The sequence below is a fragment of the Phyllostomus discolor genome, chromosome 6 (genome assembly GCF_004126475.2).
Source record: "Phyllostomus discolor isolate MPI-MPIP mPhyDis1 chromosome 6, mPhyDis1.pri.v3, whole genome shotgun sequence".
Classification (NCBI taxonomy): Eukaryota; Metazoa; Chordata; class Mammalia; order Chiroptera; family Phyllostomidae; genus Phyllostomus; species Phyllostomus discolor.
In genome coordinates, this window is record NC_040908.2 from 9,627,174 (window position 1) to 9,646,714 (window position 19,541).

A 19,541-nucleotide genomic window follows, 5' to 3' on the forward strand; every position below is an offset into this window, starting at 1 on the left:
ACCTACCGGTATCAAAGTATTCAAAGTTTGCTCCCTTTTCTGGGGATTCTACTTTAGTAAATAAGGACTTTTATGTCCTTTCTGGGTGTGGCTCATATCTATTGAACCTAGACTGAACTATAACTAGATAAATCAGTCACTGTCCTGTAACACAATTAAAAATTTAAAATTTCTATGGTTAATGTGTTCTCTATTTTAATGGAAATTCAGAATTTCACAATCAGTTTTCACTTCAAGTAAGAATTTAATAAAATCTTATTGTGACAAGTACTTCTAATCAAATTTTTTCCAACTATTGTCTGGAAGTAGGCAGGGGTTTTAATAAATTCACAATTCTCGAACATACACCAAAAACTTACGAGAAGTTCCCCAAGCAGTCTCTCTCCATTCATCATCCCCAAGAAATATGCCTTTTTGTCCATCTTTTGTTGAATCATCAGGTTCCCAAAACTTTTTGGTAGGCAAAAGCTATTTGAGAAGAGAAAAATATTACATTTAAATTTTATTCTAATTACAAAGAACTAATACATAGAGGAAAGCAAACTTACCACCAATATGTTCGAGTTAGTTTCAATGCTAATAAAAATTCAGAGTGACCTATTACCTAATTTGTCTCAATAAGAAAATAACTTCCTACTTACTGGCTCTAATAATTCTAGATATAAACATTAAATCAAATTCAACATCAAATTTTTCCTGATATTCAACATTTTTCAAAACACATATTGGCTGAATGCCATTGATTTTCTTTATAAAATTTTCAAAATACTAAATTTCTAACTCAATACAAATACAACGAAAATATTTATATAATGATAAAAATTTCCCTTTACTTCCAAATACTGCTCTTGGATCACCTCCTATCCCACAGCTTCCCAATGGAAAATATATTTTCATTCTTATTTCACTTGATCAATGGAAGTGAACTTCACTACTCTTCCTAGGTCTTGAATACTAATAACTTATCAATTTCAAATCAGGTGCTATAGATAGAAGAGACATAAAGAAAAGATCCTCAAGTACTCTTGAGATAACAATCTCAAAGCTCTGTGCTCTATCTATTCTATATTGCACATACACATATCAACATAAAAGTTGTGTTGATACAACCATTCACAGACTACTCAAAATGTACATTTGGCCGATTCCTAATGATACTTCTAATATACATCTAGGTCTTTCCTCTTTACCTTCCCTGACCATCAGGAAGTGCACTGGGGATATATCTATTTGATGAGAACAGATGGTTTTCTGAGACATGCATTTGACATTTTAAATAAGCACTTGTCAGACTCCCATCCCTCCCAGCCCAGTCTTTCAGTGTTCTTGACTAAACCTGTACATACTTCTATTACTACACACTAAAATATCTGTGTTTCCCTCCTGATGGACACGGAGACCTTATCTTCAAAGAATGCAGAAACATATAAATTAACTATAGTAAACAGTAAAAGCTGAATTTGGTCTGAGAGATAAGACTGCATGTGCTGGGGGTTCAAAGTGTGAGCAGAAGGTGAGGAAGACAAAGTAAATCATAAACAAATGCACAACTTGAGAAAATGAACAGTGTGTGTGGAACAGAGTGTAAGATAGAGGAATAGATGCAGGAAAGTCAAAGTTGATGCTGGTGGAGCTAATCTAGGTCAGATTATTAGGAACCTTGAAGACATGCCAAAGAAATTGCGCATTACATTGAAGCCAAAGAGAATCAAGAAAGGTTGGCAAGAGTGACAATGGGTTCTAGAAAACAACTCAAAATATAAGTTTTAAGAATACTGCACATACTAGAGGCAAGATTATCAGTTCAGGAGATACAATATAACAGGGCAAAGATGACAAGAACTGAAATGGTACTCTCAAAAAGAACCAAGAAAATAAAATGGATTTGAGAAACATTTAGAAGAGTCTATAAAATATGAATACAATGGGGGGAAGGGTGTGATAAAAAGGATAAAACTTTAAAGATTTCAGTAACAAGGTGAATAGTGGGTACTATTAACCAAAAAGCAACAAAAAAAAATAGAAGAAGTTGCTTTGAAGAAAGTGGGAAAAGTTCAATTTTTCTGTTTCTAATCTACAGATCTTTTGGAATTTTCATTTTTAAAGGTAACTAACTTCTGCTATTTTAAAAAGTTTTTCCATGTTCAGATCTTCCTGGGTTACAAATAATATGTATTTAAAGTTTAGACATTTTTAAACAATAATCTCCTCTAACAAGGATCCCAGTAAAATGTCTCTGTTCCTTCAATTTTTAAAACTCTCACAATAAAAGTTTCATGCGAACATGGAAACAAAAAATAAAACCAGTAATACTAAAGCACTGTACTTAAATATATTTTAACGATTGAACATTTATTCATAGTAACCAAATTAATCCCTTAAAAATACTGTATAAATAAACTATTTCAGGAAGAAGAGGAAAATGGCTAACAGACAATAAAGAAATGCTTTTATCCCATACTTCATGAAGAAAAATGTTACAGTATCAGTAAGAAAATAAGGAATCAAAAATAAAGTAATAACAATTTCACAGAAGCATTTATCACAGACACAGAAGCGGCTAAAACAAACGAATCTTCTGAGGTATGAGGCATTGTACAATCTCTTTAAGGAGACTATCAAAGTCTTTTGGGATAAGGTTCCGTGCAGTACCTTAGTCACAGATCACTGCTTTAAAACACAAACTGCACAACTATGGGGGAAATCTATGTCAAGCACCAATCCGGTGTGCCCACTTATTGCCCAACACTGTGCTATGAACAGCTCTTGGTTTTGCAAGTATTTCTCAGTTATCACACACAGGAAAATAATTTAGTAGTTAATAAAATTAATACGTCTAGCAAAGGTATTACCAATATTCTATAAACAGCTTTCTATGACAGTTTAGACACTGATTTCAAATACTTTTAGAGAAACTACTAGCTGATGACCAAGAATAAGTTAAAAGGACTAAGTACAGAGAAAGGCAACAATTCAGGATAAAACAGTTTAAAAAGATTAAGTGGTACACTGGTTGAACTGCAATAAAAATAAATATTTGCCCCTGGAGACTGTTTTACGGTAGTAGAAGTGGGGAACTACATTACAGAAAACAAGGAGTAAGAGATCTTGAAGATCTGTAAAATACATTATCCCATGCTACTTCATATTAGTTCCCTAATTCACAAAAGCTCTAAACCAAGGTCAGGCAACTCATTATTTTTTGTCAACCCACTCCCTCTGTGCTTCCAACTCAGGAATGATAGGGTGGCATACAAATTCATTCCCCTGTGATCTGCCATTTTATCAGTTCTTTTCTTCGAGAAGCATTTGTAGCTTGTTCTCTCCATCTCCAAAGAATCAGTCAAAACCCCAGTATACTGTTTCAAAATAAATACATTCCTGCTGCAGTCTATACTATGAGTTACACTTAAACGTCATATTTTTCTACTACAATTTGTTATGTAAAATGAACAGGCCAACCAAATTAACGTAATTATAAGGATTGTAAGGATTTAAATGTTTATGTCTGTATTGTGGTGTTTTAAATGAAGGTGTTCATAAAACATCCAATCTAGGACAGTTTTGAGAAAGGTGGGTTTAAAAAAAATCCTCACTTGAGTACATGCTTATTGACTTTAGAGAGAGGTGAAGGGAGGGAGAGGGAGGGAAACATCAACTGCTTGCCTCTGCACCTGCCCTGGCTGCAGAATGAACCCCAACCTAGGCATGTGCCCGTGACCTTTCAATTTATGGCCAATGATCCAATGGACTGAGCCATACAGGCCAGGGCAGAAGGGAGGTGTTGTTAATAATTATGCCATTTAAAAAAGATATGTATCACCCTGGCTGGTGTGGCTCAGTGGATGGAGCACCAGCCTGTGAACCAGAAGGTCACAGGTTTAATTCCCAGGCAGGGCACATATCTGGGTTGCGGGCCAGGTCTCCAGTTGGGGATGTGTGAGAGGCAACTGACTGACGTTTCCCTCACGCGTGTTTCTCTTCCTCTTCCCCCTCTCTAAAAATAAATAAAATCTTTTAAAATGTTTTCTTTAAATACTGTTTCAGAAAACAAAGGAGCAGCATTATTTATAATACTAAGCTATACAAATACTCCCATAATTAAATACATTAACTCAGTGATTTAAATTCTGGGTTCCCTAAAGAATTTCAAGTGGAGGCCTCTTTCCCCTTATTTAAAAAATAAATAGGAACTTAGTGTCTATATATAAAGTATGTGTGTGTATCTATATGAAAATAATAGCTATGTGCCTCTGCAGTATAGTCTAAAAACATGATGTAGATTAGCTTTGCTCTTTTTAAACCACATGACATAATGCAAAAAGGTAGGTTTTTTTGATGAAAGTGTGTCATGGAAAGAAGTGGAAAGAATGAGTTTATGAATGAATGAATACAGATCTGTTTCTGTTTCTGAATGAACAAGAATAGACTGCCCTACTGAGGATGGGTGTGGTCTATGAAAACCAGTACGTATATGAAAATAGGTCTATATGTAATGCAGTGCTTTGTACATTAGAGATTTACAGCGACTTAAGACATAATAAGGACAACTTTATTTTTTAAAGAAAAGTTCAAGAATAGGCCAATCCATTAAAAAAGGATGTTACATTAAAAAATAAACAAGCAATTTCAGAAAATGCAAAAACCAGAAACTCAAGGCTGCTTTAATTTATTAAAAGGAATGAATTCTGGGATAAAACAAAACAAAAAAACCTCACCTGTCAGGAAAGGAGGAGAAGACTGGTGAGAGAGAGACAGGCAAAGAAGGAAATCCCAGAAGGTTCCCTGCTGCCTGTGAGATGAGGAAAGATAGAAAGGCTTGTGGGAGAGAGAACCCAGATGCAGAAACCTGAGCAGGTTCCTTAGCTATCTCTTAGAGGTAACAGAATTAGTTGGTAAACTGTTAAGAAAAAAACTTAATTAGTGAATAACAGCTTATTTAAAAACACATTTTTTACTACATGATGGTCACAGAAGCACTGACCTGCTGCTATCCGCCAAAAAGGCAGACAGGCTAAATGTGGCCACTTTAACTCTGCATTTGACATTCCCATTGAGAAAGCCTAGATTTAAACTTAGGTCATTTGCCACAGTATTACATGTTATTCATCCCCAGCTTGTGTCTTTCCCAAAAACCTCAAATATCCCTCCTTCATCCCCAAACAACTAACTAAATTCCTCTATTACTATTCTGATGACTTTTTTTTTTTTGAGCTGCAAAGATGTCTTTGGATTTACAAATACTACTTAGAAAAGGAGGAGGAAAAAAGCCAATTTGTAAATATCTACACAATATAGACTTGGGAAGTAAAGTGCTGGGGGGCAGAGGTGCCTAAATAGAATTACAATAAGGGTGTGACTTTACTTGCTCTTAAAAAAATCATTAAGTTCAAGTTTTCACATACTAAGCCGAAATATTATTCAAATCTGTTTTTAAGGTATGCTATTCTGCTTTCTAAAGACCAAAGAAAACAAGCAGAAGGGAAACAACCAAAAGCCCTTTTTGACTGCTTCTTTTTATTTACCCACAGGGTAAATAATGTCTAAGCAGCCTCCACTGCATTACAGTGGACATGTAGTTGTAATTAAAAAATCATTCCCTCTCTCAAATTTTTGTAGGGCCCAGAATTTTACATTATGCACTGAACTAACAAGCTTACTTTGGCAATACTTATGCTTAAGCACCTTAACTCACCCTTAAATCAGTCCTCTGAAAATGACAAACTCTTTGGAAAACGCTGTTCTGGAGAAGGGGAGGGTTAGCTAGCTGCAGGGTGCCCTCTTGTGGTCCAGAGGAGTGACTAGACTCTTTTTCTGCATCTGAAGAGCACAGCATTGGATGGAGTGAGTCTCAGGAAGATCTCTAATCTACCAAGGTAAAATAATCTCCAGGAGCAAGCAATTAATTATACATCTTAGGTCTGTTCACCATTATTTTCTATTATCAAAGTCCACACTATGTTAGTACTATAGAACATGACAAAATAAAGATGTGACCACAAGGGTTTTCATCAATTAAAATTTTCTAAACATTCACTAGGTATATGGAAAACTAAGTATTTTTGATGTCTTACATTACTTAACGGTAAGTTAAATGGGATGCCCCCATGAGTCATAGATTAAAAGGACTGATAAAAAAGCATTTAGAGTGCTCACTGTGTGCTAGTCATTTGAAGCTATCAAGCTACTAAAGAATAAACTTTAACCAGTAATATAATAAAGTATACATAAAGATCCATAAGAAGTCAGATGAGGAAATATAATTCCACTGCAGATAGCAACGAGACAATAGATAAGCATCTTTTTCAGTAGTCTTGTAGAGGCTTAGAAGTTTTTTAAGCAAACACCCAACAAGGAGAAATTTTTGGAAGAGAGAATAGTAAACAGTAAGTATGGCTAAAGCAAACAACATACATATATAAAACAGAAGGACAAGAATCAAGAAGGCTCTTTTCTGAGCAAAGTATTTATGATTCATTACCAAAATATAGTACATCATTTAACCAAGTCAATCATATCAACTAGACAAATCTCACAAAAAAAGTTGAGAATCACACTACATAATTGTATAATCTGAGATTTAAAAAACCTGCACCATTAACCATTATTTTCAAGATTTATGGTTTAAAGTCTCAATGACTCAAATAATCAAAGTGAGGTATATATTCTTAGCATTCACAAATATTTACCTCTCCCATTCCCCGAGATTCTAATGCAAGAGCTTGAAAATCATGATTCATTTCATCCACAGATCAAACCTGTTGAATAACAAAAACAAAAATTAGCAGAAAGAAAATTTAAATAATAGACTGTGTCAACTATGTTTATATTATATTAAAGCTACTACTGATGTTAGGATGAGCTAAATGAGCAAGAACAGATTTCTCTATGGAGACAGGTTTTCCTAAATAGAGCACATGACAGCAATCTACATTGAAATTTATAGAAAAACCTGGGGAAGGGTTCTTGGGTTACTCTGCATGCCAAAAGAAATCCTACTAGTTTCTTGAGCAAAGTAATAGATGGTTTCAATTGTGCCTGCAGCTGCCAGTGCTCACTGAGCTCCAGCCGAAGGAGAATTGGGGGGTGGGGGAGGGGCGGAGTAAAGAGGCTGTTATACCATGGCTCATACAAAGACTGCCTGCAAATTGCAAATCAACTAACTGGTGGTAAAAGTACTGAGGAAGCAACTGGCTACCAAAGCCGCCTGCAAGTGTGTGTCCTCTATCAGAGAGGTGAAGAAACCTCACCATACAGGCCTGGCACTATGGTGCTTTGTGAAATTAGACATTATCAGAAGTCCGCTTAACTTCTGATTAGCAAACGTCCCTTTCGGAGTCTGGTGTGAGAAACTGCTCTGGACTTCAGACAGATCTGCACCTCCAGAGAGTAGCAAATGGTGCTTTGCAGGAGCCAAGTGAAGCCTATTTGGTCAGCCTTTTTGAAGACAACAACCTGTGCGCTATCCATGCTAAATGTGTAACAATTATGCCAAAAGATATCCAGCTAGTATATCACATATGTGGAGAACGTGCTTGGGAATCCACTACACAATAGGAAACATTCCATTCTTAAAAAAAAAAAAAAAAGTTCTCTTCTTCCTGTTCTTGGTAGTTCTGAACATTAGGTCTATTTTTCCCTACAGGGTAAAAAGGTACCTAAGTACATCATTGCAAGTTGAAAAAATAGGGAACAGAAACTGGGCAGTTTTTCCATTTTCACTTGGGTGTAAACTTTTAAAACATAAATGCTGAGACATAAAGCAATAATGCAGGTCAAAATGTTTCACTGAAGAAGATTCAGCAGTTCAACTTCATGACAACATAAATAAACCTGTTAAATTTTTCTGGACAATGCCAAATTTGGATTAAAAAAAAAAACAAGCAAATTTCTTATTGATGGCAACTACAAAATGGTGTTTCTAGCACTTTTATCATAGAGTAGATTCCATCCACTCACTATACTTTTCTAACTGTACATACTACAAGCAAGTATGTATTTTTAATGTCTGTCTTCTGTGCTGTTCCTGTAAATTTGCTATTAAAATACATTAAACTACATTAAACTAAAAAAAATAAAAGAACAGATGCAAAGAACAGAGGAAACAAGCTCAAGTACTAAAGTGTAGTTATCTTGTTTTTTTTTTAATGTTGCAGTTCCTATTACAAAATTATCTGCCAAAATTTCTCAGCACTTCATTATTTGTAGATCTTATACCAATAACATTTTTCACTGAAATTATTTAAGTGATGCTTCAGTTCTACCTCAAAGCAAAATGTAAATTAATCAGCTGTAATTATAATAGGTTTCCCAAAGAATAATTTCTTTCCCTTCTCAAACAAAAACTAAAGCATATATTTCTATTTTTCCATGTCTAACCAACAGTTTAAATTGCTTTTTATCTTTCATGCGACAATGTGTTCCTGAATCAGAGGCCCTTTGCCTGCTAGTGTTTAATACTGCTGGAAAAAAAATCACTTAGGTCTGAAATAAATTCACAGCCTCAAAAGTTTTGGGCCTTGCAACATAATTCTGTTATTTTCCTTGGTCAGCTCCCTCTCTCCAAACCTCCACAGCAGTTTGATGTTACAAAGCACGCCTCCCTCCTGTAATATGCTGCTCTCTGTTGTTCTGTCCCCTCTGGTAATTCTTTTTTACTTTATGGGTCTAGCTGCTTCTACTCAGGCTTCCTCACAGACTCCTATTTGTCACCTCAACTCTCAAATAAAGGCTACTGTTCCATTAGTATCCTATCCAAGAAACTCTCCTCTCTAACCTCTGTCCTGAGTAATCTCATTCACTCTAAGAGCTTTAGGTCCCTTCACCCCCATATTTGGATTTGTAAACCAAATCTCTCCCCTCTTCAAAATTTCCAACTACCTTCTTCTTCCTCCCATCCCTGGAGATACCACAGGAAGTTCCAACTTTATTCTTCTTTCTTCCCTGCCTCTAACTTGATTCTTTTGTACACCAATATCCAATCACTAATGTCAACCTCTTACTTTACTTAAATCTATCCATTTTCCAGCTGTCTGGTCGTTCAGACCACCATCATCTCTCATCTAAAATACTGCAATCCTCTCCGGTCTTCCCATCCTACAATCTAATCTCCAAAAAATGAGTCATCTTTCTGAACTCCAGTCTGACCTTGTGACTCCCATTTTTAATCTTTGACTTAAAGATAAAGCTCAAACTCCTAAATGTGGCTTACAAAGGAAGTGTAACAGTTTCAAATTATGGTTCTAGCAGCTAGTACATTTAGATTCTGGACAAGTAAACTAAACTGTTTTTTCTTAGTTTCCTCAAGGGAACCTAACTGCAGAAGCTGCTAAATGGATTGTTGTGAAAACTGAATTAGACACAACAGTACCAAATACAAAAGCATTTAAAAGTTAGACATTAAGAAAAGCTCTTCAATCTTTTTATCAAATGGTACTTCAACAATTGGATGTCCATACAGGATGGGGCAAAATAAGATTACAGTGGTTTGTATGGAAAATAATACAATAATTAATAACACAAGAATAAACTGTTTTGTGTATTCACAACTGTAAATCTACTTTTGCCCCACCAAATGTAAAAGAAAAATACCTTACAACTTAATATAAAAATTAACTCACAAAGATTATATACATACCTAAATATAACATCTAATATTATAAAACTCTAGGAAAGAAAAAAACAGAAAAGCTTGTGAACTTGTTTTTAGATCAGTCACATCAAAAGCAGAGTCCATAAAAGAAAAACTGATATCTATAAATTTGACTTATGTAAACATACTCTACAAAAAACATCACAGACCAGGAGAAAAATATTCACAAATCACATATGCAATACAGGACTTGTATCTCTAGAATATATTAAAAACTTTTTTAAAAAAATAAGAAGAGAACAGACAACCCAATTAAAAAATGGGCAAAAGATCTGAACAGATACTACATCAAAGTTATCTGGCAGCAAATAAGCTATTCTGTTATCTTGTTACAAAAGCTAGTACATTAACAGTTTTCACAAAATAAACATTTCATTCATTCTTCCATTAATTCAGTAAGCTTTAACCGGGCACCTTAATGTGTAAGATTTTGTAAAGAAAAATTAGAAGTTAAGATATGATCACTGTTCTCAAAGAGTTTAAATGAATTTGATGTTTCCTGGTAATTGGAGGAGTAGCTCCTACCAGACCAACCCCCCCGCAGATAACAATAAACTATGGACAAAATAAACAAAAATAAAATGTAATTTAAAAGAAATAAAACCACTTAAATTCCTATAAAAAACACAGTCTTAAAGGCTTGAAGATCCAAAGGACAGAGTTTGGGACAAGGAGAGCAGCTGGAAATTGAGAAGTCTTACAAAGGAGACAATCAAATTCTGCTTGGATTTTTAGACGATCCCTGAACTACACAGATGGGACCAATTCCAAGCAGCATAATTAAGGCTAAAAGAACTAAGCAAAATTTTTGCTGCTGACCACCTTCAAGTCAGAGAGCTTAAGTTTCATGAAAACAAAAACAAAGACAACCAGTCTTCTCCATAGGAACACAGAAACTAGAACATCTTCAATGTCAACATGTAACTGGAACACAACCCAAAATTATTAAACATAAAAACCCAAATTATTAGACATATGTATAAACAGGAAAACTCAATAAAGACTACCACAAGATGATCCAGGTTAGAATTAGCAAAGATCTCAAAGCAACTGCTACAACTGTGTGCAAAGATGAATGAAAGAAAAAAAATCATGTTAAAAAAATACAAAACTTCAGCAAAGCAAAACTATAAAAACAACCAAAAGGAAATCCTAAAACTGAAAAATATCTTTAAAAAAGTTTCACTGGATGCACTTAACATCACATTAAAGATAAAGGGTCAGTGAATTTGAAGACAGATCAATGGAGATTTCCAATCTGAAGGAAAAGAGATGAGAGAATGAGTTGGAAAAATTATTTGAAGAAAAGGTCACAAATTTCCCCAAGTTTCAATGAAAGCAAAGATTACAGATTCAAGATACTCCATGAACCCCAGGCAAGATAAATGGAGGGGGGGAGGGAAACAAACTGATACTCACACACAAAATAAAAATGCTGAAAACTAAAGATAAAAAGATCCTGACAGCAGCTAGAGTGGGGAAAAATTACATAAAGGGGGAAAATGATACAAACGACCACTGAGTTTGTGCTACAAACAGTGGGGACCAGAATATAAAGTGCTGAAAGGAAAAAAATGCTATACCAGAATTTTATGTGCTGCAAGAATAAAGGCAGTGCTGGCCAGGTGGCTCAGTTGGTTGGAGCATTGTCCCATACCACAAGGCTGTGGGTTCGAGTCCTGGTTAGGTTGCAAGTTCATTGATCCCTGGTCAGGGTGCATGCAGGAGGCAAGCATTTGATGTGTGTGTCTGCCCATGCCCCTTTCTTCCTCCCTCTCTAAAAGCAATGAATATATATCAGAAGGTGAAAATTAAAAATAATAATTAAAGGCTAAAACAAAGACATTTTAAATAAAAAGAAAGTTCATTACAACAGACTTCCTCCTCAAAAAATGCTTTTTAAAAAATTCTTCAGGCTAAAGAGAAATGGTAACAGATGTAAATGTGGATCATCAGGAAGGAATGAAGAACACCAAAAATGGAAGTATGTGCGTAAGTACAAAGGACTATTTTTTCCTCTTAATTTCTTCAAAATACACATGCCCATTTAAAGCAAAAATGTCAACCCTGTATTATGGATTTTATAACATTTGTAGATTATTTAATTTACATGCACACTCAATATTCACTATAATAACTATTTCTAGCCATACCATCATGCTACTGGATTTTAAAGCAAAATCCAGTTTGAGATCAAAATACTCTTTTATCACACAACACACACATGCATCCACACATACATATAAAATTTTCTATACATGTATATTATGGACACATATATAACCACCAACTATCAAGATAAATAAAGAAATCTTGGTCCAAATGTGTCCCATTACTTCCTAGTCATACAATCTAAGCTCTCCATTTTTTTTTTAAAGATTTTATTTATTTATTTTTAGGGAGGAAAGGGGGGGGAGAGAGACATCAATGTGCGGTTGCTGGGGGTTATGGCCTGCAACCCAGGAATGTACCCTAGCTGGGACTCAAACCTGGGACACTTTGGTTCCCAGCCCACGCTCAATCCACTGAGCTACGCCAGCCAGGGCTTAAGCTCTCCATTTTAACATGACACTGATGTCTTAGTATAGTTTGCTTTAACCATCTTTGATTTCTAAATTTTTCCTTAAAATTTCTTAAATTTGGACAAAGCATATATTCATTATTCTGTAAGTACTTCATAAGATTTCATATTTCTCTTGACTCTATGCCCTTTGTACTTTTTTTAAGGTTTGTATTTGTGATCTCAATTTCTCTTAAACCTTGCATTTATAGCTCCTATATTTTCCACATCTCTCGTTACAGCCTCAACTTTTTCCAAGCATTAACTGCTTCCTAAATCTAATGGCAAATCATACGAAGGTTCAGGATACCGCTAACACGTTATCAGGAATCACCAAATATTTATAGAGCTTTCTAATTTCTTAAGAATTTAAGACATCAAATTTACAAATTTAAATTCTATTTTCTTGACAATGCATTCACACAATTCTAATTTCATAATTCAATTTATAAACATACATTAGATATTAACCCCTGAAGTCTGTGCTCATATAAAGACCATACCAATTAATCATTTTTTAAAAATCTTTCATGTAACATCTTATTTATCTGTATTCTGAGAACAGACTGTCTTTATTAAGGTAATTGTTCTATTACTTAGGGTGGAAATGGCTCAAAACTGGATTATTATTCTGTTGTAAGTTCATGGTTTGACTTTTGCAAGTTGTTAAATCCGTAAATGTGAATTTACTTATCTGTTATAAAGATGGGATAAGATAATATATTCAAAAGTGCTTTGTGAGCTATTAATAAAAAGTGCTCACCAAATACTATGTATGTATCATTAAGAGCATCGTTACAGACTACTCTAGAAAGAACTGATACCTTCTGAGGCTCTTCAGGTGCTCAGTGTTGTCTCTCTTGACTCAGCTTTTGTTAGTATGTCAGCCTCCTGCCTTGCTGTCAGGTTAAATATCAATGGACCTGAAAGTAACGGTACCACTTTTAACATTTCTAATTAGGTTACTTTTAATTTGCAGTAATCTGTAGCCACAGATATCCAACTATGGTAGACTTGTAAGATTAAACAGGCTCTAGGAAGAATCTACCTCTAACAAACACAAAAAACACATTCTAAAGTTACAATGCTTTCTTAGGAAAACAATTTGGCATCACATATATAAACGCATATTATCTCTTGAACCAGTTTCCCCAGCTATGGGAATCAATCCTAAAAATAAAACCTAAATATAAAAAAGCTTTATGTACAAAGATGTTTGTAGTAGTGCTGCTTGCAATCCTGAAATTATAAACTGTATAACTGTCCCACAATAAGTAATATAGTACTATAAAATGAAGTATCATGAAGCTATTAAAAACATTTGAGTTTATAATTAAGAAAAGGCTTGTATAGTAATGTTAAAAATAGTGAAAGGAAGAGACTTCCGGTCAAGATGGAGGCACAGGTATACACGCTTTGCCTCTTTGCGCAACCACAGAGAGAATTACAACTAGATCTCAAAGAAATAACACCCGGAACTGTCAGAAAAATTGAGCTGTGTGAAGTCTGACAGCCAAGGATGTAAAGAAGCCACATTTATCCAGACAGGTAGGAGAGCTGGAGTCCTGGAGACGCAGAGAGGCACAGATAGATACACAGTGCGCAAAGAGAGGTGGCAGTGGCGGCAGGAATGGCCTCACATTTATGAATGGTAGATAAAAATTGGGAGGGATACATTGAAAGCGAGGGATACCAACCCCAGTCCAGATAAATCCCTATTAACTTCTGACTGTAAAAACTAGGGGGGGGGGGGGGGTGGGGCAGCAGAAGAAACTGCCAGATTTTCAGGAGACCCCACTTAAAAGACCTGCATGGACTCAGAATGTATGCAAACCCACCCACTCTGGAATCCACCACCAGGGCAAAAGCTACAAGGGTGCCAGTCACATACGGGAAGTGTATGAAGTGACTGGAAACGGGGAAAGTGCCCGGAAAAATTCAGAAGCCAGAGAGCTACACTGTCCCCTCTCTGAACCTTCCCCCCACAATGAGCCACAAAGCAGTGAAACATGTTGCCCCGCCCTGATGATTACCTAAGGCTTCACCCCACACAATGTACAGGTGCATTTTCTACCATAGGCCACACTACTAAGATGGAGAGTCAGAGCAGTTCTACCTAATGAACAGAAACACACAGAGAGGTTGCCAAATTGAGGAGACAGAGAAATAGGGCCCAAAAGAAAGAAGAGAAAACCCCATAAAAAGAACTAAATGAAATGGAGATGACCAACCTATCAGATGCAGAGTTCAAAACACTGGTGATAAGGATGCTCAAAGAACTCACTGAGCAAGACAACAACAGAAAGAAAAAAATGAAGGTTACACTAAGTGAAATAAAAATCCACAGGGAACCATCAGTAGAGGAGAGGAAGCTGGGATTCAAATCAACAATTTGGAACATAAGGAAGAAATAAGTATCAATGAGAAGAGCAAGAACAAAAAAGAATTTGAAACAACTAGGACAGTGTAAGGACCCTCTGGCACACCTCCAAACGTACCAACATCTGAATCATAGGGGTGCCAGAAGAAGAGGAACAGCAAGAAATTAAAAACTTATTTAAAAAAATGAAAGCAGACTTCCCTAATTTGGTGAAGGAAACAGACATACAAATCCAGGAAGCACAAAGCATCCCAAAGAAGTTGGATCCAAAGAGGACCACACCAAGACACATCATAATTAAAATGTCAAAGGTTAAACATAAAGAGAGAATCTTAAAAGCAGCAAGAGAAAAGTGGAGAGTTACCTATGAAAGAGTTCCCATAAGATTATCAGCTGACTTCTCAAAAGAAACTTTGCAGGCAAAAAGGGTCTGGCAAGAAGTATTCCAAGTAATGAAAATCAAGGACCTACAACCAAGATTACTCTACCCAGCAAAGCTATCATTTAGAATGGAAGGGCAGATAAAATGCTTCCCAGATAAGGTAAAGCTAAAGGAGTTCATCATCACCAAGTCATTATTACATGAAATGTTAAAGGGACTTACTTAAGAAAAAGATCAAAACTATCACCATTAAAATGGCAAGAAATTCACAACTCTCAACAGCTAAATTTAAAAAACATACTGAGCAAACAACTGATACAGAAACAGAATCATAGATATGGAGATCATTTGGAGGGTTATCAGCTGGGAGGGAGGAAGAGGAGAATGGGAGAAAAGATGAGGGGATCAAGAAGCATAAATGGTAGGTACAAAACAGCCAGGAGGATATTAAGAACAGTATAGGAAATGGAGAAGCCAAAGAAGTTACATGTCCAATCCATGGACATGAACTAAGGGGGGTGGGGGGTTACGGTTGAAGGGAAGAGGGTACCAGGCGGAGGAGGGCAAAGGGGGAAACACTGCGACAACTGTAACAGCATAATCAATATATTTTTTTAAATTTTTTTTTAAAAATGAGCAGAAATAAAACAAAACCCATAACAGTCCTTACATGATCAGAGTATACCATTTTTTTTCCATCTATTTATCTGAATTTTATTACCTTTCTACAATAAACCTGTGTGATGAATGAGAGGAGGGAGATTTTTATTAAGAAAAAAAAAAAAAAGTATGTATAGTAGTAGACTTAAGAAATTTTCTCAAGAGTAAAGCATCGAAACTTTACTGAAGCTGTTTTTCTGCTTATTCCAGGTTTTCATCTGTGGTCCAAACAGATGAGGTCATAAGCTAAAGAACCTGTGAATATATGTGAGAGGTCTCTTACCACTATGGATCAATTCTTTTGTTTGCCCAGTGCAGGGGTAGACAAACTTTTTCTGTAAAGAGCTACACAGTAATCATTTTAGGCTTTGTGGAATAACAGCCATAAATAATAAAAAAATGAATAAACATGGATGTTGCTAATGAAACATTATTTATCAACAATGAAACTTGATTTTCATATATTTTTCAAGTGTCACAAAATTATTCTGATTTTCCCCAAATATTTTTAAAGAGATTTTATTCATTTTTTTTTTTAAGAGAAAGGGGTAGGGAGGGAGAGAAACATAGATGTGAGAGAGGAACATGGATTGGTTGCTTCTTGCATGTACCCGGACTGGGCACTGAATGCGCAACCCAGGCATGTACTCTGACTGGGAATCAAACCAGAAAGCTTTTGATTTGTAGGACAACGCCTAACCAACTGAGCCACATAGGTCAGGGCTGAATTAAAGTTAGTTTCTGAGGTTATAATTCTGCTTTTCTAGCAAAAGAACAGTGTTTTATTAAATTCTAAAACCTGCCCTGGCCAGTGTGGCTCAGTTGGTTGGAGCATTATCCTATAACCGAAAGGCTGCAGGTTCTACTCCAATCAGGACACATATGTAGTAGGTTGCAGGCTGCATTCAACCCCTGGTCAGGATGCATATGATCCCTGATGCAGTAAGGCAACCAATCAACACTTTTCTCTCACATTGATGTTTCTTTCTCTCCCTTCATCTCTGAAAGCAGGAAAAATGTCCTCTGGTGAGGATACACACACACACACACACACACTCTGTATATATACACTCCAACATTATAGTCATCCACCATTTTATTGCACTTCGCAGATTTTTTTTTAACAATTTGAAAAAAGAGCCCTTATCAACAAAAACAAAAAATATTACCATTTGTCTAATTGTGATACTTGCTTTATTGTGGTGGTCTAGAACCAAACTAAAATATCTCCAAGGTATGCCAAAAGCTAATTTTTCTGTAAGCAGATTACTAATTATATGGGGGAAAAACAACCTGGATATAAACACATCAAATAATTTGGTTGTTTTCATATATACTAATATATAACCCAAAAGGTTTATAAATGGTTTGTACAAAAAACCAATATGTATTAAGTACATTTCTATCATTAAGAGTACTAATCTTTCTCATACGGCATCTGATCCAATTCCCTATCATGTGCCTATCGCAATAAATAAGGGGGAAGACTCATTTAGGGCTACACTAAATAGTATTGAAGTACTTTCTACCACCATTTGATACTAGTCACATTTTCATACTATAATTAGTTTTATTTTAAGACAAGTAGCCTTCAAAGATTTAACGTTAGAAGTTTTTACTAATCACCAATATCTAGTAATCTGTTATTTTTCTGGGGGTATGAATTGAATCACACACTTTTTTAATGGTATTGGATAAGCCACTTAGCTAGTGGTTGAGTCAAGATCCACACCAACATTTTTCAGTATTTGCTACTTGTTTGTCCATGTACTTCCTGGGGGAATTATGTATGCTTGTAAATTTTACTAACAAAAAGAACAGTTTTACTGACTCAACTACATTGGAAAAAATTAAGTTATATGTTTTGAATGAAATTTGGCAGAAATGTATTAGCAATATACAGACTCCCAGAAAACTAGAAATATTCAGATCCTTAGTCAAATTTTCCCAGATTAGAAGAAGTTAGATTATTCTGGCACCAGCATTTAAACATTAAAGTTTTACCAAATATTTCTGTGTAAGAATGCTTTAGCTCTTTGAGGATAATCTCAGAGATACTCTCAAGGAAGCAAAATAAGATAGCTATACATATACAAGTACTTACATATATGCAAATATAAGGCCAAATATTTTTTCCTTAAAATTCTCCTAAAGGGGAATCACCATATATTTGAGTCCTTACAACATCTCCTATATTACAAGTCATTCTCTCAATTCATTTTGAGAAAATACTGCTTAGGAAAGTTCCTTTATTTTGAAAAACAAAATATTGCTTCTACACACTAAACAACCTCAATTGATGCCCGTTGTTGATGCTTTTAGATATTACCCAAGAGAAGCAGGTCAAAGGGTTAAGCTAGTAATAAAGTCAACATAAAGTGGGTCTAAAGAGTCAAGGATACAAGTGAAATGTTAAAGGTATATTATGAAATGAGCCTCCCCAAAATGGTATTTCCAAATTGACGTTTTGTTATTTACTATGCCATTATCGCAGAAGTGGAGGAAGCAGACTGTATGCCTAAATAATGTAATGTAATATGAAACAGCACCACCACCTATGAAGAACTACTGCCTCAAAACAACAACAAAACCATTAAACTTCAATCTATCTAATAAAGCTGCTAGATCAAAATAGTACTGGTTTATCAGAAATAGGACAGAGATTGAACAAAATCAATACATAACACAGGAAAGTAATTAGTAACTCAACTTTACTAATTACTAGTAATTAGTAAAAGTACTCAAACTAGAATACAGAAAAAAGGGGGTGATCACCTGGTTTCACCAACATATCTATGACTTGAAATTTAAAGGGAGAGGAGGAGAACTAATATAGAGGCTTAAATACCAAATACATTGTGTATCCCTGGCTGGTGTGGCTCAGTGGGCTGGGCCTGTGAATTGAAAGGTCACTGGTTGAATTCCTGGTTAGGGAACATGCCTGGGTTGTGGGCCAGGTCCCCAACTGGGGGTGTGCAAGTGGCGGCCAACTGATGTTTCTCTTCCTCTCTTCCCCCCTCTCTAAAAATAAGTAGCTAAAAATCTTAAAATTAAAAAAAAAACTGTAAATGTAGTTGAATCCTGGTTCTGACAAATCAACTATTAAAAAGCCATTTTTTAAGAAAATTAGGGAACTCTAAATACAAAACGGGAATTAGACGATATTAAGGAAGTTTGTTGTAATAGCACGAGGATTGTGCTTTTTAGTAAGTCCTCATCAGTAAGAGAACAAAACAAGTATAAATTGTAGCTTGTAAAGGGATTAATTTCCACAAGGTTAACTGACTCAGAGTCTGAGCTTTTGTATAAATTTAATGTCACTTATTACTTCCTCAATCATTATTTTTGACAAATAATATATGAATTTTTCAAGTGAGCACAAACATCTTTGGACCAATTTAATGCTAGAGATGATACTAGGCATGTTAGCTAATTCTCACTACAATCCAGCAAAGTAGGTATTGTGTTCCTGCTTCACAAACAAGGCAGCTGTAGCCAGTTGTCCTCCCCTAACTGCCAAAGCTCCTGAAATGGCAGAGAATTTGATACTACCACCAAGCACAAACCATTACTCTGCTGATCTGTTAATAAACTCTAAAAGCTCACTCCCTAGCCGGCCTTTTACACTCACCCTACTGCAGTCCCTGGAGAGCTCTTGCCATTTACCTGTCCATGTGCCAATCCGACAACTCCTTCAAAGTTTAGCTCAAATGCCACTTTCTTCACTGAAAACAACCCCCAAGCAATCTTTTTAATTCCCATGGCATTTAGTTGGTATTTCTCAATACATTAATATCATCTGTGACATGACCATTAGACTTGAAAACTTCTCTAAATCAGAATTAGGATAGAAGAAAAACATGTAGTGCAATTTTGCAAACTTCTGGTTACGCCACTCTTCAATGAA

The 19,541-nt window shown here is 35.5% G+C and overlaps 1 protein-coding gene across 10 annotated transcripts in view; it reads right to left on the minus strand.

The window, feature by feature from the left end:
• Positions 1-19,541, minus strand: part of PUM2 (pumilio RNA binding family member 2) — a 90,473-nt gene that overhangs the window by 60,716 nt on the left and 10,216 nt on the right. For 5 of the 10 annotated variants that reach the window (XM_028516257.2, XM_028516256.2, XM_028516255.2 and 2 more), the window contains exons 2-3: positions 6,690-6,758; positions 360-468 (exon numbers count right to left, since the gene is read on the minus strand). In XM_028516257.2, coding sequence (XP_028372058.1) covers positions 360-468; positions 6,690-6,740 — 160 coding nt within the window. In that variant the 5' untranslated portion in view covers positions 6,741-6,758. Of the gene's footprint in view, positions 1-359; positions 469-4,718; positions 4,793-5,695; positions 5,821-6,689; positions 6,765-19,116; positions 19,127-19,541 lie in introns of those variants that run through there. The other 5 variants (XM_036027688.1, XM_028516258.2, XM_036027687.1 and 2 more) reach the window with 5 other exon arrangements.